The sequence below is a fragment of the Larus michahellis genome, chromosome 6, assembly GCF_964199755.1.
Source record: "Larus michahellis chromosome 6, bLarMic1.1, whole genome shotgun sequence".
Taxonomy (NCBI): domain Eukaryota; kingdom Metazoa; phylum Chordata; class Aves; order Charadriiformes; family Laridae; genus Larus; species Larus michahellis.
The window spans coordinates 9,397,544-9,417,470 of record NC_133901.1 but is presented as its reverse complement, the minus strand read 5'-3'; the positions used below and the strand labels follow the sequence as shown (position 1 = coordinate 9,417,470).

Below are 19,927 nucleotides of genomic sequence, written 5' to 3'. Positions count from 1 at the left end.
CTGAAAGTCCTATTTTTGATACAACTCTGATTTCTCCCAGTCCCCTAAAATCTCCTTTTCTGCTTTCTCTGCAGGGGTCGGAGCAATGACGTGGTCTCCACTAGCCTGTGGGATCATCTCAGGGAAATACGGCAACGGGGTCCCTGAAAGCTCAAGGGCTGCACTAAAGGTATATTTTTTTTTTTGTTGCATGTTTGAGAAAACTAGATGTGCTGTTTTTGTGAGGGCAGGAAAATAACAAAGGGAAAACAGTTCCCTCATGAGAAGGCTGGCCTGAGTGCTGCTGTATTGATGGATCAGCTCGGTTTCTCTGGCAACCACTCTCCAAAGAGCGGGAGAATCTGGGTTATAAAGATGCTTCAGGTTCTGCACCGCAGTGAGCTGATGGCTGCAAGCGGGCAGTGGGGCAGCACGCCACCGGAGCCAGGCTCTGCGGAAGGATGCCGTCACCTCCCTTACATTGCTGGGCCATCATCAATGAGAAGGCACAAGCCCAGGGTTTCTGTTGCTTTCAATGCTCCCAGCTGATCAATACGGCTGCTGTGACTTCAAAAACTCTTCACCAGGCGCAGCGTTGTGGTCACCACAGCCCTTGGTTCCTCCCACAGTTATCCTGATTTGGTGTTATGGCGTCTCCCACCCACTCTTATTGGGTGTTATGGCGTGTCCGCCCGTATTGTGCCTGTGGCAGGAATATTATTTAATGATTTGAAAAACAGCACAGCATTAAAATGTCGTGGATTTGGAGAAAAACCCAGTCAAAATTATATTTGAGGCTATGTATCAGCTGATGGGCAAAAGCCAACACCATCTGACAGGTGCCAGCAGACTGATCCAAGTCCCCTTGCTGGTTTTTGCTCAGCTTGCTGCTTTTTGAAGGAAAGATGCAGTCTACGCTGACTTGCTTACAAAGGGCAGCATTTTTGAATGTGGTATTTCATTGCATTTGTGATTTATTTTTTTTTCCAAAATAAAATTAATATTTGGTAAAAGCTAGCTAAGCAGCTAGCATTGCAGAGAGGGATCCAAATTAAAATTGATGAGAGTGAAGCAGAATCAAGTTTCAATTCTGGAGCTGGGAGAATTGAAATCTCAGCTTCCTTTAATTAATTTTCTAATCTTGAATGGTAACAGTAAATCTTGAACATGATCAGATGTTCTCTCAGAAATTTTTTGGGGTTCTGTTTGTCAAAATCTCCTCAAGTTGACTAATATTTCACTTCTTTTGCTCTGCAATGGGATCCAGTGGTCCAAAAATAAAACTGAGGAGGTTCCATGTTCTAGACTGAGCCCATCAGTTGCGTAAAGCCAGAGAGATACAGATGTAGGCTCTCACAGGAGACATCCCAGTCCTGTCGTAACTGCTTTGGGTAGCAAAGCATTGCGTTATTCAGCCCCTGTTACCTCCTGGGTTGGCTGTGACTTTTTAAGAGCTGTTTATAATTGCCTTAAATATTTCAGTTTTGGAGATGAAAGCTAACAGGTGATTGCAATGTAATTCACCTGCAGTGCTACCAGTGGCTGAAAGAGAAAATCATAAGCGAGGAAGGCAGAAAGCAGCAGGTGAAGCTGAAAGACCTGTCGCCCATCGCCGAACGCCTGGGGTGCACACTGCCTCAGCTGGCCGTCGGTAAGTGATGGGGTGGGGGACGGGACCACTGTGCCAGTGCCTTTTGGCCATTGCTGGTGCCGTGGTGCCGCATGTGCATCAACTGGCTCACATCCTTGTAGTGTGAAGGGCAACACTCTGAAACACAGACCGCAAGTTCGTGCCTTTTGGGTTGTTGAGGGATGTGGGCAGGTGAAACCTTGTAGAAACTCCTGAAGCTACAGGTACTCTGATAGTGCTCCCATCCTTTGTTTGAGTATCAGTATTGTTAACTGGCCTGTGCATCTTCCTGGTAGTGCTGGAGGAATAAAGTGAAGGTTGACAAGTAATGTTGTCATTATTTTTCAAATAGAAATAGGAACCCTGACAAACTTTAGGATCTGGAGTTATGGTGTGTTGTGAAGCCCGTGTCCCTGACCATCTTGTGCCTTTAATTCCCAGCATGGTGCCTGAGAAACGAGGGAGTGAGCTCTGTTCTTCTAGGATCTTCCAACCCAGAGCAGCTGATAGAGAACCTCGGAGCCATACAGGCAAGTGCAAGTGGTGGTGGCACCTCAACAGAGCTGGGGGGGTTGGCCACTGCCCAGCTCCCTTTGTGGGTAACACCAACATACCTTGACATTAGCGCCATCCTTCTCTTAATATAGTTTTAATACTTTGCATTTTGTTTCAGATATCTTCCCCTTCTAGTTATGCGTGTTAATTAGGTAAACCTACAGTGCATCACCATGACTTACCACCATTTGTGGTAGCTATAGCCATATCCAGCAACAAGAGGGTGGCATCAGCAGGTTTAATGCATTATTCTACTATTTATCTAAAAACTTACTTGAAAAAGCAAGTGACTTGATTCCGGGGCATGTTGTGATAGGTTCTGCGCCAAGTCTCCCACAGGGCACATGTCACTTGCACCCACCTTTAATTATTCTCTGTTGCTTTTCACAACAAGAGCTTCCTCTGTTGTTCTTGCCACCAGCTCACTTTCCACTGCAGCTGAGCAATATTGTGCAGAAGTTTAGGAGCACTTCTGTGATTCTCTCACTGGGTAAAGATGCTACAGTAGTTTTTCCTTTAGGGGAGAAAAGAATTAGGTGAATGTTTAAATATCTGTCACACAAAAAGCCAGAGGAAATGTTGTTTGATTAAAATCTAGATTTGAAATTGGAAAAACCTTTAATGGAAGCTTGATTAAACGTCGGTTTTCTTTTACCTCTAGGTCCTTCCAAAGATGACATCCCATATTGTAAACGAAATAGATAATATCCTGGGAAATAAGCCCTACAGCAAGAAGGACTACAGATCATAATGCAATGCATGAGTTACCTGGACTGCATGGTTTCAAAGTGCTCTGTACAGAAGTACAGCCCCGAATTAGTATCCGGTCATGAGAATCATTCAGCAGCTTGCTGCTCGGTGTCTACTGTCACTGGATCCTTGGAGATGTGTGCTGTTGCTACTAATCTGCAGTGAAATTTAAAAGCACAGTTGATCTCTCTTCTAACCGAGAATAATCCTGTATTTTCTTACCTTCGACTGAATTCATTAATTTTTACTTTACTCTTAGCACCTCATGCTTGTGCTGTGAAAAACCCGTGTAAAGCAAAAAATAATTTATAACCTTCAGGTACTTGGTAATTAAAGAAGGATGTACAGATCTATTTTTTCAATGAAGAAAAGCCAGATACAACTTCAGGTTTTAATAAAACCACATTTGGGAAATCCCAACTATAAAGTTTCTTCAGGTTAACAGATAGAAGGGGCAAGCTCAAATTTTCCGTTTTCTTTTTTATGCTGAATATATGCTTTAGATTTCGTTTGTAGTTGAATAAAGAATGTAAGTCAGAGAATTAGTTAGAAATTAGATAGCTCAACTCCTAACTATACAATTAGTTCAGCAGTGGAGTGCTCCTGGGAAGTATTTCTGAGTACAAGCCAGAGGAGCACAGTTCGAAAACCCAAGTGTGCATGTCAGGTGAATAAAAACAACAGCTGTTTGCAAAATTCTAATTCTACATCAACCTTAAACCAAGAAAACCATGATAAAATATTGGGTTTTGCATCTGTAGAAACCTGCCTCTACTTTTGCCTGCTTGTAGACATAGCTATTGCAAATTTCAATATTCATGAGCTTTTAAGGATACAGATACTTATAAATATATATATATATATAATATATAGCTGCTGAAAAATACCAGAAAACATCAAGTACTTACTTTGGAGGGCTACATTTGCTTTAACTTGTTCTGGAATCGGGCATAAGTAAATGCATAGTATTTTTAAGACACACTTTAAACAGGTAGGGTTTTTTTTTTTGTGAGCATTTCATCTCTCTTCAGGAGTTGGTAGTAAGCACTTATATATTAATTTGCCCATCTTAAGAACTGCGTCATATTTTACCATGAATTTGCTTTGTAAAAACGCACCTATGATTTCAGTAAGATATTTCTCACTCGTACCGAATGGCAGACTTTGGGCACATACTTCCTAGGGGTACAGCGATGTACAGTATTTGTAGGACCCTTGTATTTTAGTCCCCTTAACTCCAAGGTATCTGGAGAGCGTGTGCAGCCCTCCCGCGGGCCATGTGGACAGATACCGATACTTGAGTTGTCTTCTCCTGTATTTAATCCAGTGAGCTATGGTATGTGTAAATGAATTTAGCTGCTGTATATCCAGAACTGCAGTCTGACTTTGACTTCTGCTTGGACACAATAAAAGCATTTTGTGCATCTAATTTTATACTTAAGAGACCCGTTACTAACAGCGAGGCTGATTTTGAAACAGCAGTGGTTCATGTTGAAAATGGATGTGTATCGTTCCACAGGGAAACATTAATCTCCAGCTGCACCTGGTTGGGAACAGCTAGCCGAGGTGGAGACAGCCACTTCTCACCTTCTTGGTATTGTGTTCTCTGCCCTGGGCCACGTCCCCTAACTTTGCACTATTAGCTGTGAAAATTAACTATTTATGTATTTTAAAATCTGATTCATGGGCAGCACAAAGGCTTTGATCATTATACAGTTAACATCTTGATTGTTTTAACAGGATAATTCTTTCCCCAGTAGCAGACCAGCTCCTTTCCTTACCTCTGCGGGTACAATTTAATGTTTTCTCTTACCCTTCTCAGATACATGGGAATCCAACGATATATTAAAAATATACTAAGTCCCAAATTTTTTTTTCTTTTATTTGAAAACTTGCTAAATGCTCTGAGGGCAATGGGATGCCAAGCGGCAGCCTAACTTTAGGCTGAGCTTTCAGCATCACAGTGAAGAAATTAGGCGCAGCTTGTAGTGGGGATTGCAAGAGAAAAAACAACCAACCTCAAAAGCAAACAAAAATAATAATAATAATAAAAAAAAAATAACCCACAAAATTCCCCAGTGCTTTTCTGTGAAGTAGCTCACAGAAAAGACCAGGCTTTCTGTAGAAAACAACTCACCCACCCACCCGCTTTTGTTTCAGGTTGTCAACACTGCAATGTTCTCTCCCCAGAAAAATTCCGACACACACTATGCTCCAGGCCTCAGCAACTGTCAATACCAGAAAAACTAAGGTAAGACGAAAAGCTGTTGATAAAAGACTTGGCGAACTGACAATAATAGCAGAAGAAAGCGCTGCTTCAAACGACTTTTCTCTAGATGGCAGATTTCCTGGAAAATACGCCTGCCACTTTCTAAAACACCCGATAGGGCACTCTTATCCCTACCACTGCTGACAAGTAAAATGAGTGCATTAGGGTTCTCTGTTCACATGCCCGAGTTTAAGTACTGTGTACTTTTGGTAGGAGCTGAGCAAATCACCAGTGACCAACAAAACAGCCACGTTCAAGTCCCCTTGCTTACAGAGCAGCCAACTTAGCCTCATGGTTGATTCTGACCATTTATAGAAGTTTGTTAGAAATTTGTTTTACACGTGCTGAATACTTAGACTAAATACTTACAAATTACACCCTTTGTAAGTGACAAGCCAAGTAAAGTAAAATAATGCAAGCCAGGCACCACCAATATGGAAAGTCTCCTTTCAGTAGTGAATGAGCAGGCAGAAGCGATAAAGAAAAATCCACATATTTTGAGGGAAAACAATAAGTTAATTTGAAGAGTGTTAAATGACTGACCAGAAAACTAATTTCAATGGCAGCTCTAAAGTGCACCAAACCCACTGGAATTTTTCACAATGTAAGCACGTGAATAGTATTACCTTTACTGGGAAACAAAGTAAAAGTAAATTAGTGGTGTGTTGAGATTGAGGACCCTCATCCAAACCCCAGTCCCGAGGGATGCTGGAGAGAGAAGTACTGCCGTAGTCAGCAGGCACTGGGTAATTAGGTAATAGTTGCATTTGTCAGGAATACAGATGTTACAAACTCAGCATTCTCTAAGGCAAGCCAGAAACAGTTTCCTGCACTTCAGAATCTTCATTTTACATAAATACAAATCTTATTGAAGTAGAGATTAGCAAAGTAATTGTTACATTAAGCTTTCTCTTTCTTCCCCATTTAGGATTCCAACTCTGTAATGGCAATATCTGTAACTTCTACAATTTAAGTCCATTAATAGTAGTAGAGTTTAGCATTTAATATAACAGTTGCTTTACTGATAGCATGAAAAAAAGGAAAAGGATTGTCTGATAAACCCATTATAATAAGTTAGCTAAAGCATTTTCGCTAAGCTGTGCAAGGAAAACTGGCAGGTGTTTTTTTTTTTTTATTTATAACTTTAGAGATGAATGAAAAAAACAAAAACCCCAGTACATTCAAACCACTTCAAAAGCATTTTTCTAGCATTTGTCCTGACTCCAAGTTACTGAAAAGTGAGTATTTTTAATGAAAACAATACATATGGTGACTTGTAGAAGACTCCTCTCTTTCTCTAAGCAGAAAGAGTTCACAAACGGACACATGCTGCTTGCCCATGAAAATATCCTTTTTTTTCTTTTAAATGAAGAATGGAAATACAATGAATTAAATGACAAAAAAGCCTCCTTTTTATTACAACTTTTCAAGTTACAATGATAAATGGCAGATTGTCACTTTTTATGATCAGGGAGTTCAGCTCTTAACCCAGTCACCAAACTTACAGGAGAATGCCATTACAGGTTTTAAGTACGACCATTTGTGCTGCAGCGTAGCAGCCCACTGCGGTGTGCTTGGCTAATAGTCTGTAGTACCGTCACACCTATGCAGTGCTTCAGAAAGCTTGTTTGGTAACTTCTCGCATACAATTTCCTTTCATTGCTAAGTAAAAAAAAAAATTAATTCAGTTATTGAATAATACCATGTAAAGATATCAAAAGTAAATATAATTCACTCGTTTTGGATTCAGACCCTCCCTCCACATTCCCTCAAGCAGTCAGACTATAAAAAAAAAAAAAAGGATTCCCATTCCACCCTTAAACTTTTGTATGGCAGTTGAACCCTCTCACAGAAATAAATTGGTGTGGGTTTTTTGTCTACTTGGATCCTGTGGAGAGCAGGGCAATCAGTCCAGATGAAGCACTTATAGAAAGAATATAGTTGCTGTAGGGAAAAGGTTAAGGACATATACTTGTGAAGAAACCACTATTTTTGTACAGAACATTTAGTAGAAGTTTTATGAGAAACAAGGGATTGAAATGGTCTTCCTCTGTAAGAGTTTTAAAATTGCAACACTGTAACCTGAAATACAGCTTCCAATCAAGATTGTTAGCAGGATGTTGAAATGTACTTAACTTCAAAATTAAGACACCCATAAAGTTTAGCCTTTTCTCTTAAAAGTAGTTATAAATACTGTTAAATACTGCAGAGCTTTCATTAACATATGCAGCCCTGATGGGCAGTACTTATTTACTTAACTTTACTTCTGAAGTTACTGAAACTAAACAATCCTGTAAGGTAAGAGAACATGTCAACTCACACTGATAGACGTTCTGTAAGAGTATGAGCTGCCTCCCCATTCCACAATTATAATTGAAATGGCAAAGCCATAAGAGTTTCTGTGTATTGTCCAAGCAATGCCCTCAAAACATCTGCTGTCAGACGTTAAACTTTTACGTAATTGGGAGATTTTGTTTTGTATTCTCTATTTTTATGTTAAAGTCTGAGGTACTACAATGAACTGCACATACCAAAAGAATAACCTCACAACCCACATGACAAATATAGCTACTAATGGCAACAAGTAGGAAGAGGACTCTGGTTGTTTCAAGCGTAGTAATAAAGGATACACAGTGGGGTTGAAGTTCTTCAGCACAAAAAATGAAGCAATGATGACCAAGACCAGAAAGAGAGTGTTGTTGTAGAAGATGGAGAAAGTCGTTGCTTCATAGTCTGCCACTTCATTTTTCTTCCACAGAATTCTAGGGCGAAGTAGAGACATTATTTCAAACATATCTAAATAAATGCCCATCCTGGCACACCCACCATTGTGAAGTGACTGACAGGCAGAGGTGTAGTAAACCACATACTGCTGCTCATGTTTTAGCCAGCTTCTAAAAGACAGAACACAGCAAGAACTACCAGTCAACTCACTAGTTAAAGACAAATCCCTGCATATATTATGCACTCGTACCCTTGAGTGACTTATGTTTGTTTTCCTACCAGGCACATCAAACCTAACGCTTTATAAATGACACTTTTTGTGAGCTTGTATCTGTTAGATGCACATACAGAAAACAAAAAGTGTCCAAGCAACAGTCCCTAATACCCTACCTAGTGCATTAAAGATACCAGGCAGTATTACAAAAAAAGAAGAGAAAGAAAAGAACAAAGAGAATTACCTTTCATCCTTCTCCTTACGAGACATCTTCCTATTGTCTGCCTCAGACAGCTTACGAGTAACTTCTTTGGAAACAGCATCTTCTCTTTTCTGTGCTACTCTGTAAGAAACACCATTGAAGTTGAAAAATGAAAACAAAAATCCCTGGGGTTATAGGAAGTTGTGTTTACAGCAAAGAATAAAACTCATCCAAGACACTGAACAGTTTTGAAAAGTTGAAGGGACAACAAGTAATAATCAAATTACTAAAAGTATTAGTCAAATATAGTTTGTGGCAACACCCACCGAGAATGAAGGTAGTTTTGCTATTTCATCATACTCTTAGCTGATTAGTCTATTCCATAATTACAAGCGAGATGACAGAAAACAATTAGGAGATACTTCCATGTAAAATGGTTTTGAGAGTAACATTTCAGACATTCTTATTCATTAAAAAAAAAAGTTGTAAACATTGGTGTTTTTTTAATTATTAAATAACAAATTCTACTTCAAATAGCCACCAAACTTACTTGTGTTTGAGAACAAACTTGACATTCTTATATGCAAAAGCTACTAGATAGGTACTGATGAGGGTCATTACACTATACAGGACTGCAGACTGAACAAGATCCATATGCCATATCCTCCAGTAAAGCCCTTAAAAGAAAAAAAAAAAAAAAAAGACATTTTGAGTGGTTTCTTTCTCCAAGAAAAACGTCCCTACAGGAGTCCCTCACAGCTTATGAGCTCTGTAATTCAAGACTGGCTCTACAGACCAAGCATAGCTTCTGCAAAATCACTGGGGAGTTTCTAAACTGCATTAAAAAATACTTTCGAACACAAAAATCTGCTTTGCTTTTGGCTGAAAGGAGCCTTATGAGACCATGCCAAACGTGGCTGAGCAGCAGCCCAGCGCAGCAGCCTGCCAGCTTCACCCAGCGCTGATGCTGACACGTCAGTGCTCCACCTCGTCCATCTTTACGAACCACAGACCGACCACCCCGCCCGCTGCTCCAAGCGGGACCAGCTTTGAAGCCGGGTCTCACCCGGCACGGACATAGCCAAGATAATCTCGCCTGGGGACCCCTCAAAGCCGTCCAGGCCGGGGCCAAGGCGAGCCCCGGCAGCCCGGGGACCCCCACCAGCACCCAGCAGCGGGCCAGGAGCCCGAGGCGGGCTGTGGGGAGCCCCTTGGCTCCCTCAGGGCCTGCCGTCCCCCCTCAGGGCCTGACGCCCCCGCCTCCAGGGTCCCTCGCTGCCCCCCCCCGGAACCCCCCGCCGCCGCTCACAGATGGGGATGGCGGAGACAATGAAGGCGTTTCCGAAGAAGAGCGCGGAGGACTTGGCGGAGAGGTTGCGGCTGAAGTCCTGCAGGAGCAGGTCCTCCTCCGACTGCTGTCGCCCGCCGGGGCCGCCCTTGGGAGCCATGGCGGGACGCGGGCCCTGGCACCGTCAGCGCTCCACGACTGCTTCCGGGTCGGACCCCGCCAGCGGGGCGGGGGCGGGCCCGTCCCACAGGACTTCCGGGGGACGGGAAGGTGCCGCCTCCTCTGGTCGTTGTGACCGTTACAACCGTCATGGCCGTCCCTCCCCCACCCGTCCCCCGCGGTCGCCTCGGTGCGGGGCCTGCCCGCTCCTCTCCCCGCCCCGCCCCGCCTCGGGCTGCCGGAGGAGGCCGGGCGGCGGCGCGGCCCGGCACCCGGGAGGCCGCAGCCCGCGGGCCCCGGTAGCTGAGGCAAGTGAGTACTCGGGAGGCGGCGGAGGCCGCGGTCCCGCCGGGTCTGCCGGTAACGGCCTGATTTGGGGAAGCAGCGAAGCACCGCAAGGAACCCGTGCTTCTACTTTTGTATTTTTCTTATCTGGAAAAAAAAACCCAAAACTAAACGCCAGCCCCCATAGAATTGGTACAATTGCTGGCATGTTGTTCTTTTTTTTTTTGACACGTTCAAATCTACTTATGCTTCTGAAAAGCATTTATTTATTGTTTAAACTTTTGGAAGTGCTCCCTGATGGTCTCTCCCACACACACCACCTTGGGGAGCCACGGGCAGTGGTCCACACAGATTTTGTTAATGGCCCACCGCAGTTTGTGATAATAGCACGGGGGAGCCCGCAGAAATTTTGGGGATTGACAGTTGTGTCTTGCTTGAGAGTGTGGAGGGCTCGCCTGCGTAATACAGCTTTAGGGAGATTGTACCGATGGCCTGGGGTGACACTAGCACTCGTTGTCTCTTGGGACAGCGTTTTTTCCTTAATATTTCTAACATATTTGAGGAACCTTCATTTAACAAAGTGTGTATCTTTTTAAAATTTAATTAAAGTAATTCTTCCCACCTATTTCCCCCCTGTTTACTAATATTCTTTGCTTGCAAGAAAAGATATGAGGTACATGCAAAGAGGAAATGCTAGCTGGAAATGAAGTTAAATTTATATGATCAAAAGTGATAATTTGTTATAGAGTTTTATGAAAAGTTTCAGTGCAGTAAGACTCTGCTGTTTGACCTTGTAATAAATTTACATGACCAAACTGAGTGGATTTTCGTGATACAGTGTGTATTGAACATAGCGTGGTAGCAGAATGATATTGCTCATATGTTATCTACAGGCAACTATGGGAGTTACGCTTCTGCTAGCGAGACCTTCCTTCTTGGCTTGGAAATATGCCTACAGCAGGGATTCCCAAGCTGGGTTAGCCGACACATCAGCTGATCTGATGGAGCGCAGGAGCTCTGAGTACCAGCAGAAGCACCTGTGAGTACTGATCGATGGCAGCCATGCCTGTGTGCAGCTGGGGAGCCAGCCTTACCCCTCATCCATCCCATGCTCCTCATCGCGTGGGCAGTGGTACCTGCCCGCGGTCAGGAGTGATGCTACAAGTCACACACCAGTGATAGATGTTCCACCTAAAGACGCACGTCTGTATTTCACTGGACTTGCAAACATGTCTGAATTCCACTGATTTATTTCTTTTTGATGAGTATCTGTTACATGAAACACATGGGTACTTCTTTCTGATGTCTCTGTTTCTTATGCCCTGCATCTCTGGGTTACATCAATCTGTCCTGAAATGGCTTCAGCTGTTTCTGGCTTCCACTGTTGGGAAATGCTGCTCGCCCACTATATGGCATTCTGAACTGGGGATGGTACTCACCCAGGAGCGGAGATAGTGTTGGTTTCTTTGTAAAACGTGTTAAAAATAGGTGTGAAGTAGGTAACGTCACTGTTTGATCAATGTTACCAATCGTAAGAATTTTCCTATTAAAGAATATTGTTAGAATTGTATAAAGTAGTTGGAAGTCATGAGAAAGATTAAGTTGAAGTTTGTTTGAAGATTCAGATGTAGTCATTGACTCTGTTTTTGCACAGACTTCTTCCTTGCTCTCATCTGGGTAAACTTGTTTTGTTTTGTGGCAGAATGTAATTAAACCTAACTTTTTGTTCTTGGTTTGGGTTTACGTAAGAAGGATGCTGTCGTTTTGGAACAAAATCTTCCTGCTGACCATCTGTCTCTCCATTAGGATGAAGTATGACGTTGTTTTAGGCAGTGAAACGATGAAAGATTTCCTTGAAAAAACAAATGAGCGCTTTGCTTTTTTAAAAATCCTGGCACTGGCAAACTGTAGCTTTAAGCAGAACACTGCATACAACGCAGCTGTCACTGAAGCTTCATACTTACTTTAAGTATGTCATAGTTGCTTCCCCAAAAGTAAATTGGGCCACTGATTTCTGTCAGAACAATTCAAGTTTTTGTTTAAGTGCCTAAGTTTGCATTGTGCTGACTGCATCTTGTCTGAATCCTCATTCAGAAGCTGTTGGGAACATCAGGCATCAAAATCAGAGGAACAGTGGCTCTGTGACACAAAAGCAAAAGTTCTCCTGGTAATGGAAATATTAATGCTGTTATTTTGTAACTTATGAAGTGTGTTTCTTACCAAATTTCTTCCTAAAACACAGAAGCAGCAGTAAATATTCTTGAAATACAAGGATTATCTTTACTGCTCTCTCTTTTTCTCTAAATCTGTAAGCTGGACCAATCTTAAAATTTTAAATGAGGGCAGTGGCATTTCCTAGCAGGATTTTTTTGGTCTGTTTTATTGTTGCCACTTATCTGGCTGAAGTGGAGACTCCAAAACACACGTGTGTTGGATTGAAAAATAGAATCTCCAAAGCAGGTGATTAACAGTAAATAAGTCTGCTCTTCAGCAAAGTTTTGTCATCTTCTGTGATAATAATAGGAATCTTAATGTCCCAACGTCTAAGAATGGTTGTCATTAATATGACTATCTTACAAAAAAACGAACCAAAGCAAAATCCTAATAAGTCCATAATTTATTACTAGGGGTTTTTCAGTTGGTTAATTTGTGCCGTCTCTTCCTTTAGGTGTTGAAATCCTGAAAGAATCTGTAATGTGCAGAAGGGGAAATTCTTGTAAGTCGGCACAGATAGGGAGCGACCTCAGGTGGGTCAAGAACAGAACCAGAAAGCTGTTGTGGTGGCTCTTTCTGTCACCGTACAGCGCCTGGAATAGGTGCCCTAGGTCTGAAGAGCTGTGAGTCATTGTAGCTCCAATGGTGATATGGAGTTGTTCTGGCCAGATAATGGTTCCTTTTGTCCCGTGTGTCTCCAGCAGGTCAGTGCAGGAATACCATGGATGTAACCAATGTCTGGACTGCGTGTGGGGTGGGAGGAGTTGGGCATTCCTCAGGTGGATGCCAGAGGTTGTGTAGCTGTACTTATACAGCCAAGAGTTTTGAACACCTTGATCATTACGGGTCATTGGTTAATAACTTTCTGACTATCTCTTTATTTCTGTCTCTCTCCCTCTTTTTATTTATGCATTCCATCAAATGAATATATTACAGAATCTTGTGTAGCAGTTCTTTCAAACGACATTTGCTGTGTTTCTTCATGTTGCATACAGTGACCTTTCTGTCAGATTCTGATTACACTTGCCCAGCTATGCCTACCTAAACTCTTGGGAACACGCAAAGATTGTTTCTGCAAGTAAGACTTCTTAACTGTACTGAAAATTCTGTGTTGCTTTGAGCTACAGTTTTTTCTTGGCATTGTTCTGCTGAAAAGATTACAAGCACTTACAGCTTGATCGTATTTACAGTCCTCCTAACCTAATTCAAAGGCTCTTGATAACTGGTTTTTAGCTTGCAAAACCTGTGGGGGAAAAACTCTCTTGGGATTAATACATTGTGTGTGAATGGACTAAATAGGACTATTTTTGTTGTCATCTAGTGTTAATATTAGGACATTCCAGTATTTCTTATGGCTAAGTGAATTGCTCTGTTGTTAGCTACTGTAGTATCTGACATCTTGTTTAACAGAGGAATTCTTAAAAACCTTCGGACAGAAACATGTTTTTTTCAGGGTAGCGATCTCTATCGCATTCCAACAGTACCAGTGGTATCAAAAAGAAATACTAACTGGCAAGAATCTTCTCCGAGTCCCACAGAAAATAACATTTGTGATTAAAATACATGTCACCCCAGTGGCGATTATAGCTGATTTCTGTGTTCTTGTACAATTCATGTTCATAGAAGTAATGTAGAACATTGTGTGCTGTGTGGAATTACAGTGTACACCCTTCATATCTCTATAACAAAACAAATGTTCTCAATGTGGACTTTGATACACCCTCTCTGTTCTTTGCTTTTGTAACACTCGTTTGTCAGACTAAATCTTCAGAGATACATTTGAGATACCTGATATTTTAAAATTGTTTATTTCAGCCGGTTATAGAATGTAAGACAGCAATGAGTCCAGCTGTCTTTCGGAAAAGGAGAGTCTAATTCCTTTGATGTTGTCTCCAGATGCTTGTGCATGTTTTTCTCAATAGTACCAGCGGTGTCTGTTCTGTTATACTTGGGGGTGTGTATGTTTTCCTCTTTTTAAGTTAGTCTGAAAAGGATTTTGTGCCTTTGGCCTTGTGTCAGTGATTACCCTGGATTTGATGTTTTACTGTGGAGTTGAAGCCTCTGTGCAGTCTCGTGTCTTTTTCAGTTCATTATCTATATGCTAGTGCTATATGGATTTTAGTTTAACTCATACCACAGCCAGACTCATATGAAAATACCATTTTATATTCCATATGCAACTATATTGTAAATCTACATCCAAAGCTAAAGCATAAACTTGGCTGACCTTGCAGCCATTAATTTTGCTGCCTACTTACCAACCATTCTGGTTTTGTTTGCTTCTCTAAAAGGATTTTTGTTCAGCACAGAAGCAGTATCTATTATTTGCTTTGGTAACTTTCACTGCCAAGTCCTCTGGGGGTGATCACTTCCTTTTGCCCTTATGTAATTGTTCTAGCTGAACCATTTCACATATCTGGAAGACTTCTCTTTACTCTGTTGGTTTTAACTTAAGTAATTCGCTGAAAAAAAATCGAGAACGCTTCCTAGTAGTGTAGATACAGTCTAAAAAGTTTGTGACTACAACTTAATCTTGCAGCTGTCTATTGCAATTCTCAGGGAAAATTGTGTATTCTCCTCATTCTAGTTAGAAGAAATCTGGACAGATTTCTTTCCGTGTTTCCTCTTATGTGGAGGAAACTCCCCTCTCCTTCCCAACACTTGTTAGTTGAGAAATAAATTCCATAGTTTTGAAAACTGCTGGGTTTTCACATTCACATCTAAATCTAAATTCAAACTAACTTTCTCAATGGCATTCGTTCCAGAGTCAGTGGATTAAAACTATGTCCAAGATTTAAATTAGAGCAGAGCAAAAACTTAACTGTAGTTAAGACTGAAAAACCCCTCTTTGTTCAAAATTGAACTCTTCTAATATTCTGAAATCCCCGTGTTTACTTGGATGTTTTCAAATTTATCATGCAGTAAGGGATTAGTGTTCTGAGTTTTGGATCAGCTGAATGGGGATTGTTGAAATACAAAAGAAAAACCTTCTTTGAATAAACATGCATGACGCTCATAAACTGAGCAGCTTCTGCTATCTTTGTGTGAAATAGGTGGGTGAGAAGCTTTTAAATTCTGTGTGCTCTGCTTTTTTTGAAGCATTCTGTGATGTCTGAGGTTTAAAATTGGAGACATAATCTGGCTGTATCATTTTTCAGCCAAATCAGTTCCTTGAGCTGTTTTAGAATGTAGCCCCCAAAAGAGCACAGCTGGAGGGGCAGTCTGGGGGCTGGTAAGGAATGGCACTGTCTTGAACCAGTGTTGTTTCCAGACACAGTTTTGAGAGGGTAGCTTTCTTAGTAGGTGTGTGAATTTGGGAAGAATCTGTGACTCTCTAAGGGGAGGAGAATGTCTGAGTTATTCTTCTCTGTGTTAGGAAAAGGGAAGATAATTGCAATAATCACTGAGGTGAACAAAGTAGAGTGCATTATCCAGTGCTGTTGCTTCATGAGCTGTTCTCTTTTACCTGCTGAGAACACTGCACTGAAATAATGGATTGCTATGCTCACCTTTAATTTCTAAAAGCTGAAATTGCTGGATTTCTGTGACACTTGCTGTGTCTGAAGGGAGCTCAGTGTAGCATATGTGACCCATTTTTGGTGTCTTGAAATGGTCTCATCTGCTCCAGTTTCCTCCTTTAGCATTTTCAGAGTTTTGGTTGGTAGGTTCTCTGCATGTAGATGAAATGAATGAAATAATGTCTATTAATAGATTTTCAGGGGGCTGGCTTGCTCAGCATTTATCCCAGATAGAGCGTGAACTGACCACACGTTTGAAAAGCAATATCAAATGCAATATTTGGAAAATAACTAAACTGTACAGGTAAGAGTGAACCTAATATTCAAGATTCGGGGCATCTGTTTCTCAAACATCAGGGTCTGGATCCAGCCAGCTGTCATCCGAGGATGGCAGTCAGGCCATTTGTTTTGTGGAGGCCACTGGGGAGCTCTTAACTTTCACTCGCTCAGGAGGACTCTTCTAGACATGCAGCTCTGAGTGTGCCACCTAACATGGAGGCGCTGTAAGTTTTCTTACAGGTCATACTGGCCTTCTATGTTGTGGTGGAGAAATACAGGGTAGAGTAAGCCTGGGAGCTGTGTCATTAATGCTTCAGCACGAGGGCTGCGCTAGGGGAGGCTGAGGAAGTTGAATGAATGAGCCTTTGATATAAGCAGACCTACCACATTGTGTTTTGTGTCTGTGAAAACAATTGGTAGGCAGGAGGATGGCAGAATGAGGTAAGGGTGTGACTTGAGGCAGTGAAGCACTGGTGTAGGGCCCAGGTTTGTTGCTGTCTACATAGCAAAGTCTGGAACTATTCATTTAGTTGCTGCTGTGATTATTTATTCAGGCACAAAGGGTGCCAGGCAATCAGAAACAATCGTTTAAATGTGGGATAGTCAGCTTGTGTCTCTTTAACAGCAAGCAGATTATAAATGGTTCACATGTAGTCCCCACACTGGGGATATATCAGGTGATCTGCAGCGGGATTATGCTAGTCCAGTTCAGCAGTCTGAATCCCTGTTAGGGGGAGGAAGTCAGCCAGATGGGATTTCTGAGTCTGAAATGTGTCATCCTGGCACCCACCCACCCGCTACTGCTCATTTAGCAGCGTAGGAGGAGCTCATGGTGGTTGGTGTCACTTTCCACCTGTGAGTTATCTCTAGGGTTTCCCATTCCTGCACCCTTGAGTTCAACAAATGTCTTCTGGATCTTAGCCATAGGAAAATGTTAGCCTATAATGTGTAGTCAGAAGAGTTGCCCATCCATGTGCTGATGACTCCTAAAATGCTAATATCTAAAGTAAGAAGGGTGAACTAGAAACTAGATACTGAAGTATCATGTGAAGAATGTTTGGGTGAGTGAATAAAATGGTCTATTTGTGACTACTTCATCCTCTGAATATTTATTTGTAATCATATGTAACACAGACTAGCCTTGCACATTGCAAACATTTGAGCTCATCATGGTAATACCCATTTCACTGTAATGTTTTGTGCAGAGTGAAGTACATAGGAATTATATCCAGGCAGCTTTAGAACTTTAGGTAGTGATTGAGGTATACTGAATAAAAAGTCTGGAGATACGAGGAAATCCGATTAATACTAATACTGAGGATTCTATAAGAGTCAGGCTGGCTGTAGCAGTCCATCGCTTCCTAGCTGGGACAGCGATCTCACCCAGCCTGGCCTTCAGAGGTTATCTGTCTGTCGCAGGGAAGCAGGTCCAGGTATGTGTAGGCGCACTTTGCAGCAGCAACATTGGATCCAGCGAGTCTAGTATGGAGCGAGACCTAATGAGAAGGACAAGAGCCAGAATAACTACGGACAGCCACTCAGGTATCTGCGGTGGTCTAGTTCTTCTCCAGGTTGGACCTATTGAGTTTAATGTAAAGGCAGTGTTATGGGAAAGCTATTCAAAACTTCTGCAGCACAGCTGTAGAACTCTCGTAGCAGCAGTGTAGCCACACACCTGCGGTGATCTTGTGCATAGTGCAGACTTGAGCTAGCTCTGGATAGAATTGATTCAGGTTCATTTATTTCATGCCGTATTGGTATAGGTTGGAGATAAATCCATCCACGGAAAACAGAATTAGCTTTGTGCTTTCTAGCTAGCCAGTCGTGGCTACACTCAACCTGGACCTGTGTGTTAGAGGAAATTCTTCCAAGTGATGTTTTTTTTCCTAATTTAAAAAACCCTAGGAAATTTAAAAGCAAAAAAATCTTCATGAACAGAATTAATATAGCAAGGCAGTATCCTATATCCTTTTGGAATACTGAATTCAGCAACACACAGATTGCTGAATTCTAGAAATAAAACATTTATAGTGTATTCCCACACAATAATTCATCCATAAAGAAATAATCTTTCAAAGGCATATACTCATTCTAAAACACAGAGCAGAGCATCTCTCCTACTTATGGTCACTTAAGGCTATTTCAGAGAAAGGTCATCTGCTGAATATAGCAATCATTTTTCTGTTTTCTGCGTGATATTCCCTAACACTGTGGTTTCATTTATGTGTTCTGCAGACTATCCATCCAGCTGCTCACAATATCCACAGCAGGGAGGCTTTGGGAATCAACACTGAGACAGACTGTATGCCATGCAGTACCAAAGGAAGACATGCAGGATTTCTAAAGCAACGTGTGCGTCTCTTCTAGTTGGTTGAGTACATATGTATTAGGCAAAATGAAGGACTCATCCCATTTCCTTCCAGATCGTTTTGTATCATTAATCAGGGTTAGAACTTTACTGTGTTGCTACAGCTGATCTGGAACCATGCCTAGCTCCTTGGATGTGCATGATATGTTGGCAAATAATGTCCATTATTATTGCCATTTTCAGGAGGCACCATTAAGTTTGAGGATTTGAACATTAACAGTATTTCCTCAGCTTCAGATTTTTGTTCTTCATCTCCTGCATCTTTAGAAGAAAAATGTTTTGTTGAATTTGGTGTTAATTTCTTCCGTTAATTTATTTTATTTTTAATTTAAGATGCAAATGCAACTGTATTCCTCCTTGCTGTTTGAATCATGCGGAGAAAGGGCAGTCAAATTTATAATACTTCTCCCTTTTGTATTATAAGACTTGACCTTTCCAAGAGATGTCTACTGAGATCTTCATTCATACCTTTAACTTTTCAAGGGTGTTGCAGTTCTTTGTAGAATCAGTGTTTTATTGCATAACTAAAGCTCTAATGAAGGTTTGCTCTAGTCAGCAGCTCTTAGCTGTTTTGAAATGTAAAATATTATGGTACTGTTACCTTCCAGGTGGCCCTTTATAATTTGTTGGAATTTTTGGTTGAAGATTGGACATTATTTATATGTAGATACTAAACTACCTGTGTGCTAGATAGAAGTAGCAGTTAATTTTAGAACTGTTTAAATTTTAGTTGGTCAACACTGTATTTATTATAAAGGAACATTTCCATTTTGTTTAGTTTAAATAGGAGTCAGTGTAAAGGAGTAAAACCACGGTGTAAAGGAGTAAAACCACGGTGTAAAGGAGTAAAACCAAAGCACTGCCATCCACACATCACTACTTACGCTATGGTGGGATCCTTGTGTTACAGAATGATGAGCGTTTTAGAATTAACCTTCAAAAAAATCTCAAAAGTTACATGGTGTAATATGAATCAGTTTGTATTGCTTGTATTAGTTAAGGATGCATCCTAAGTGTTGTCTTGGCCTTAACTAAATCTACATGGCTTATACTGATTTAAGAGACTTCCACAAGAGGGTGCAGCAGTTCAACAAAACCCCATATAAACCAAATGAGTGTGTCCCCATTGTGGGCATATTTACTGTTATTTTATGTATTAACTCATGCATCTAAATCAACTTCAAAACTGAATGGATGCTTTAATCAGTTTAATGTCCTATAGCATCTCCCTGGTCTGTAAGAGATACATGAATGGATGCATGATACTTTGTGGGTGAGCAAGTCAGGAAGTTTAATTTTGAGCAAGAGGCACTGTTTCCAGAAGTCCTGATCACACTGATGAAAGGCTGTCTTCAGACTCCAGTCACAGAATGCTATTTAGACTTCTGGGTTTTTTTAGTGAAATACTTTACCTGTTCCTAGTTTGTGCCTGACACCCTGCAAATGCTCGCTACGTGCATTTTAAAAATAAGGTTTTAGGATTTTTTTATTTA

At 41.3% G+C, this 19,927-nt stretch overlaps 3 protein-coding genes across 5 annotated transcripts in view; 2 read left to right on the top strand and 1 right to left on the bottom strand.

Annotated features, from left to right (window-relative positions):
- KCNAB1 (potassium voltage-gated channel subfamily A regulatory beta subunit 1) overlaps window positions 1-4,343 on the top strand; it is a 74,373-nt gene extending 70,030 nt beyond the window's left edge. For all 3 annotated transcript variants that reach the window (XM_074593095.1, XM_074593096.1, XM_074593097.1), the window contains exons 11-14: window positions 75-169; window positions 1,510-1,630; window positions 2,051-2,139; window positions 2,826-4,343. In XM_074593095.1, the coding sequence (XP_074449196.1) occupies window positions 75-169; window positions 1,510-1,630; window positions 2,051-2,139; window positions 2,826-2,915 (395 nt within the window). In that variant the 3' untranslated portion in view covers window positions 2,916-4,343. The remainder of the gene's footprint in view (window positions 1-74; window positions 170-1,509; window positions 1,631-2,050; window positions 2,140-2,825) is intronic.
- Window positions 4,344-6,572: 2,229 nt separating this feature from the next.
- SSR3 (signal sequence receptor subunit 3) lies at window positions 6,573-9,946 on the bottom strand. Its single transcript, XM_074593098.1, has 5 exons — window positions 9,633-9,946; window positions 8,874-9,000; window positions 8,366-8,464; window positions 7,814-7,945; window positions 6,573-7,127 (listed from the first exon to the last, which is right to left on the bottom strand). Exons 1-5 carry the CDS (start codon window positions 9,769-9,771, stop codon window positions 7,061-7,063), a joined length of 564 nt encoding a protein of 187 aa, XP_074449199.1. The 5' UTR covers window positions 9,772-9,946; the 3' UTR covers window positions 6,573-7,060.
- TIPARP (TCDD inducible poly(ADP-ribose) polymerase) overlaps window positions 9,903-19,927 on the top strand; it is a 41,880-nt gene continuing 31,855 nt past the window's right edge. Inside the window, exons 1-2 of the mRNA XM_074593092.1 lie at window positions 9,903-10,082; window positions 10,949-11,094. The gene's annotated coding sequence lies outside the window, so the exon portion shown is untranslated. The remainder of the gene's footprint in view (window positions 10,083-10,948; window positions 11,095-19,927) is intronic.

Coding starts and splice junctions, on each gene's coding strand:
- SSR3 (XM_074593098.1), bottom strand. CDS start 9,771: ATGGCTCCCAAGGGCGGCCCCGGCGGGCGACAGCAGTCGGAGGAGGAC. Junction 9,001..9,632: donor TGTCTCCGCCATCCCCATCT/GTGAGCGGCGGC, acceptor TTTTCTTTTAAG/GGCTTTACTGGAGGATATGG. Junction 7,128..7,813: donor AAGAACTTCAACCCCACTGT/GTATCCTTTATT, acceptor TTTTCCCTACAG/CAACTATATTCTTTCTATAA.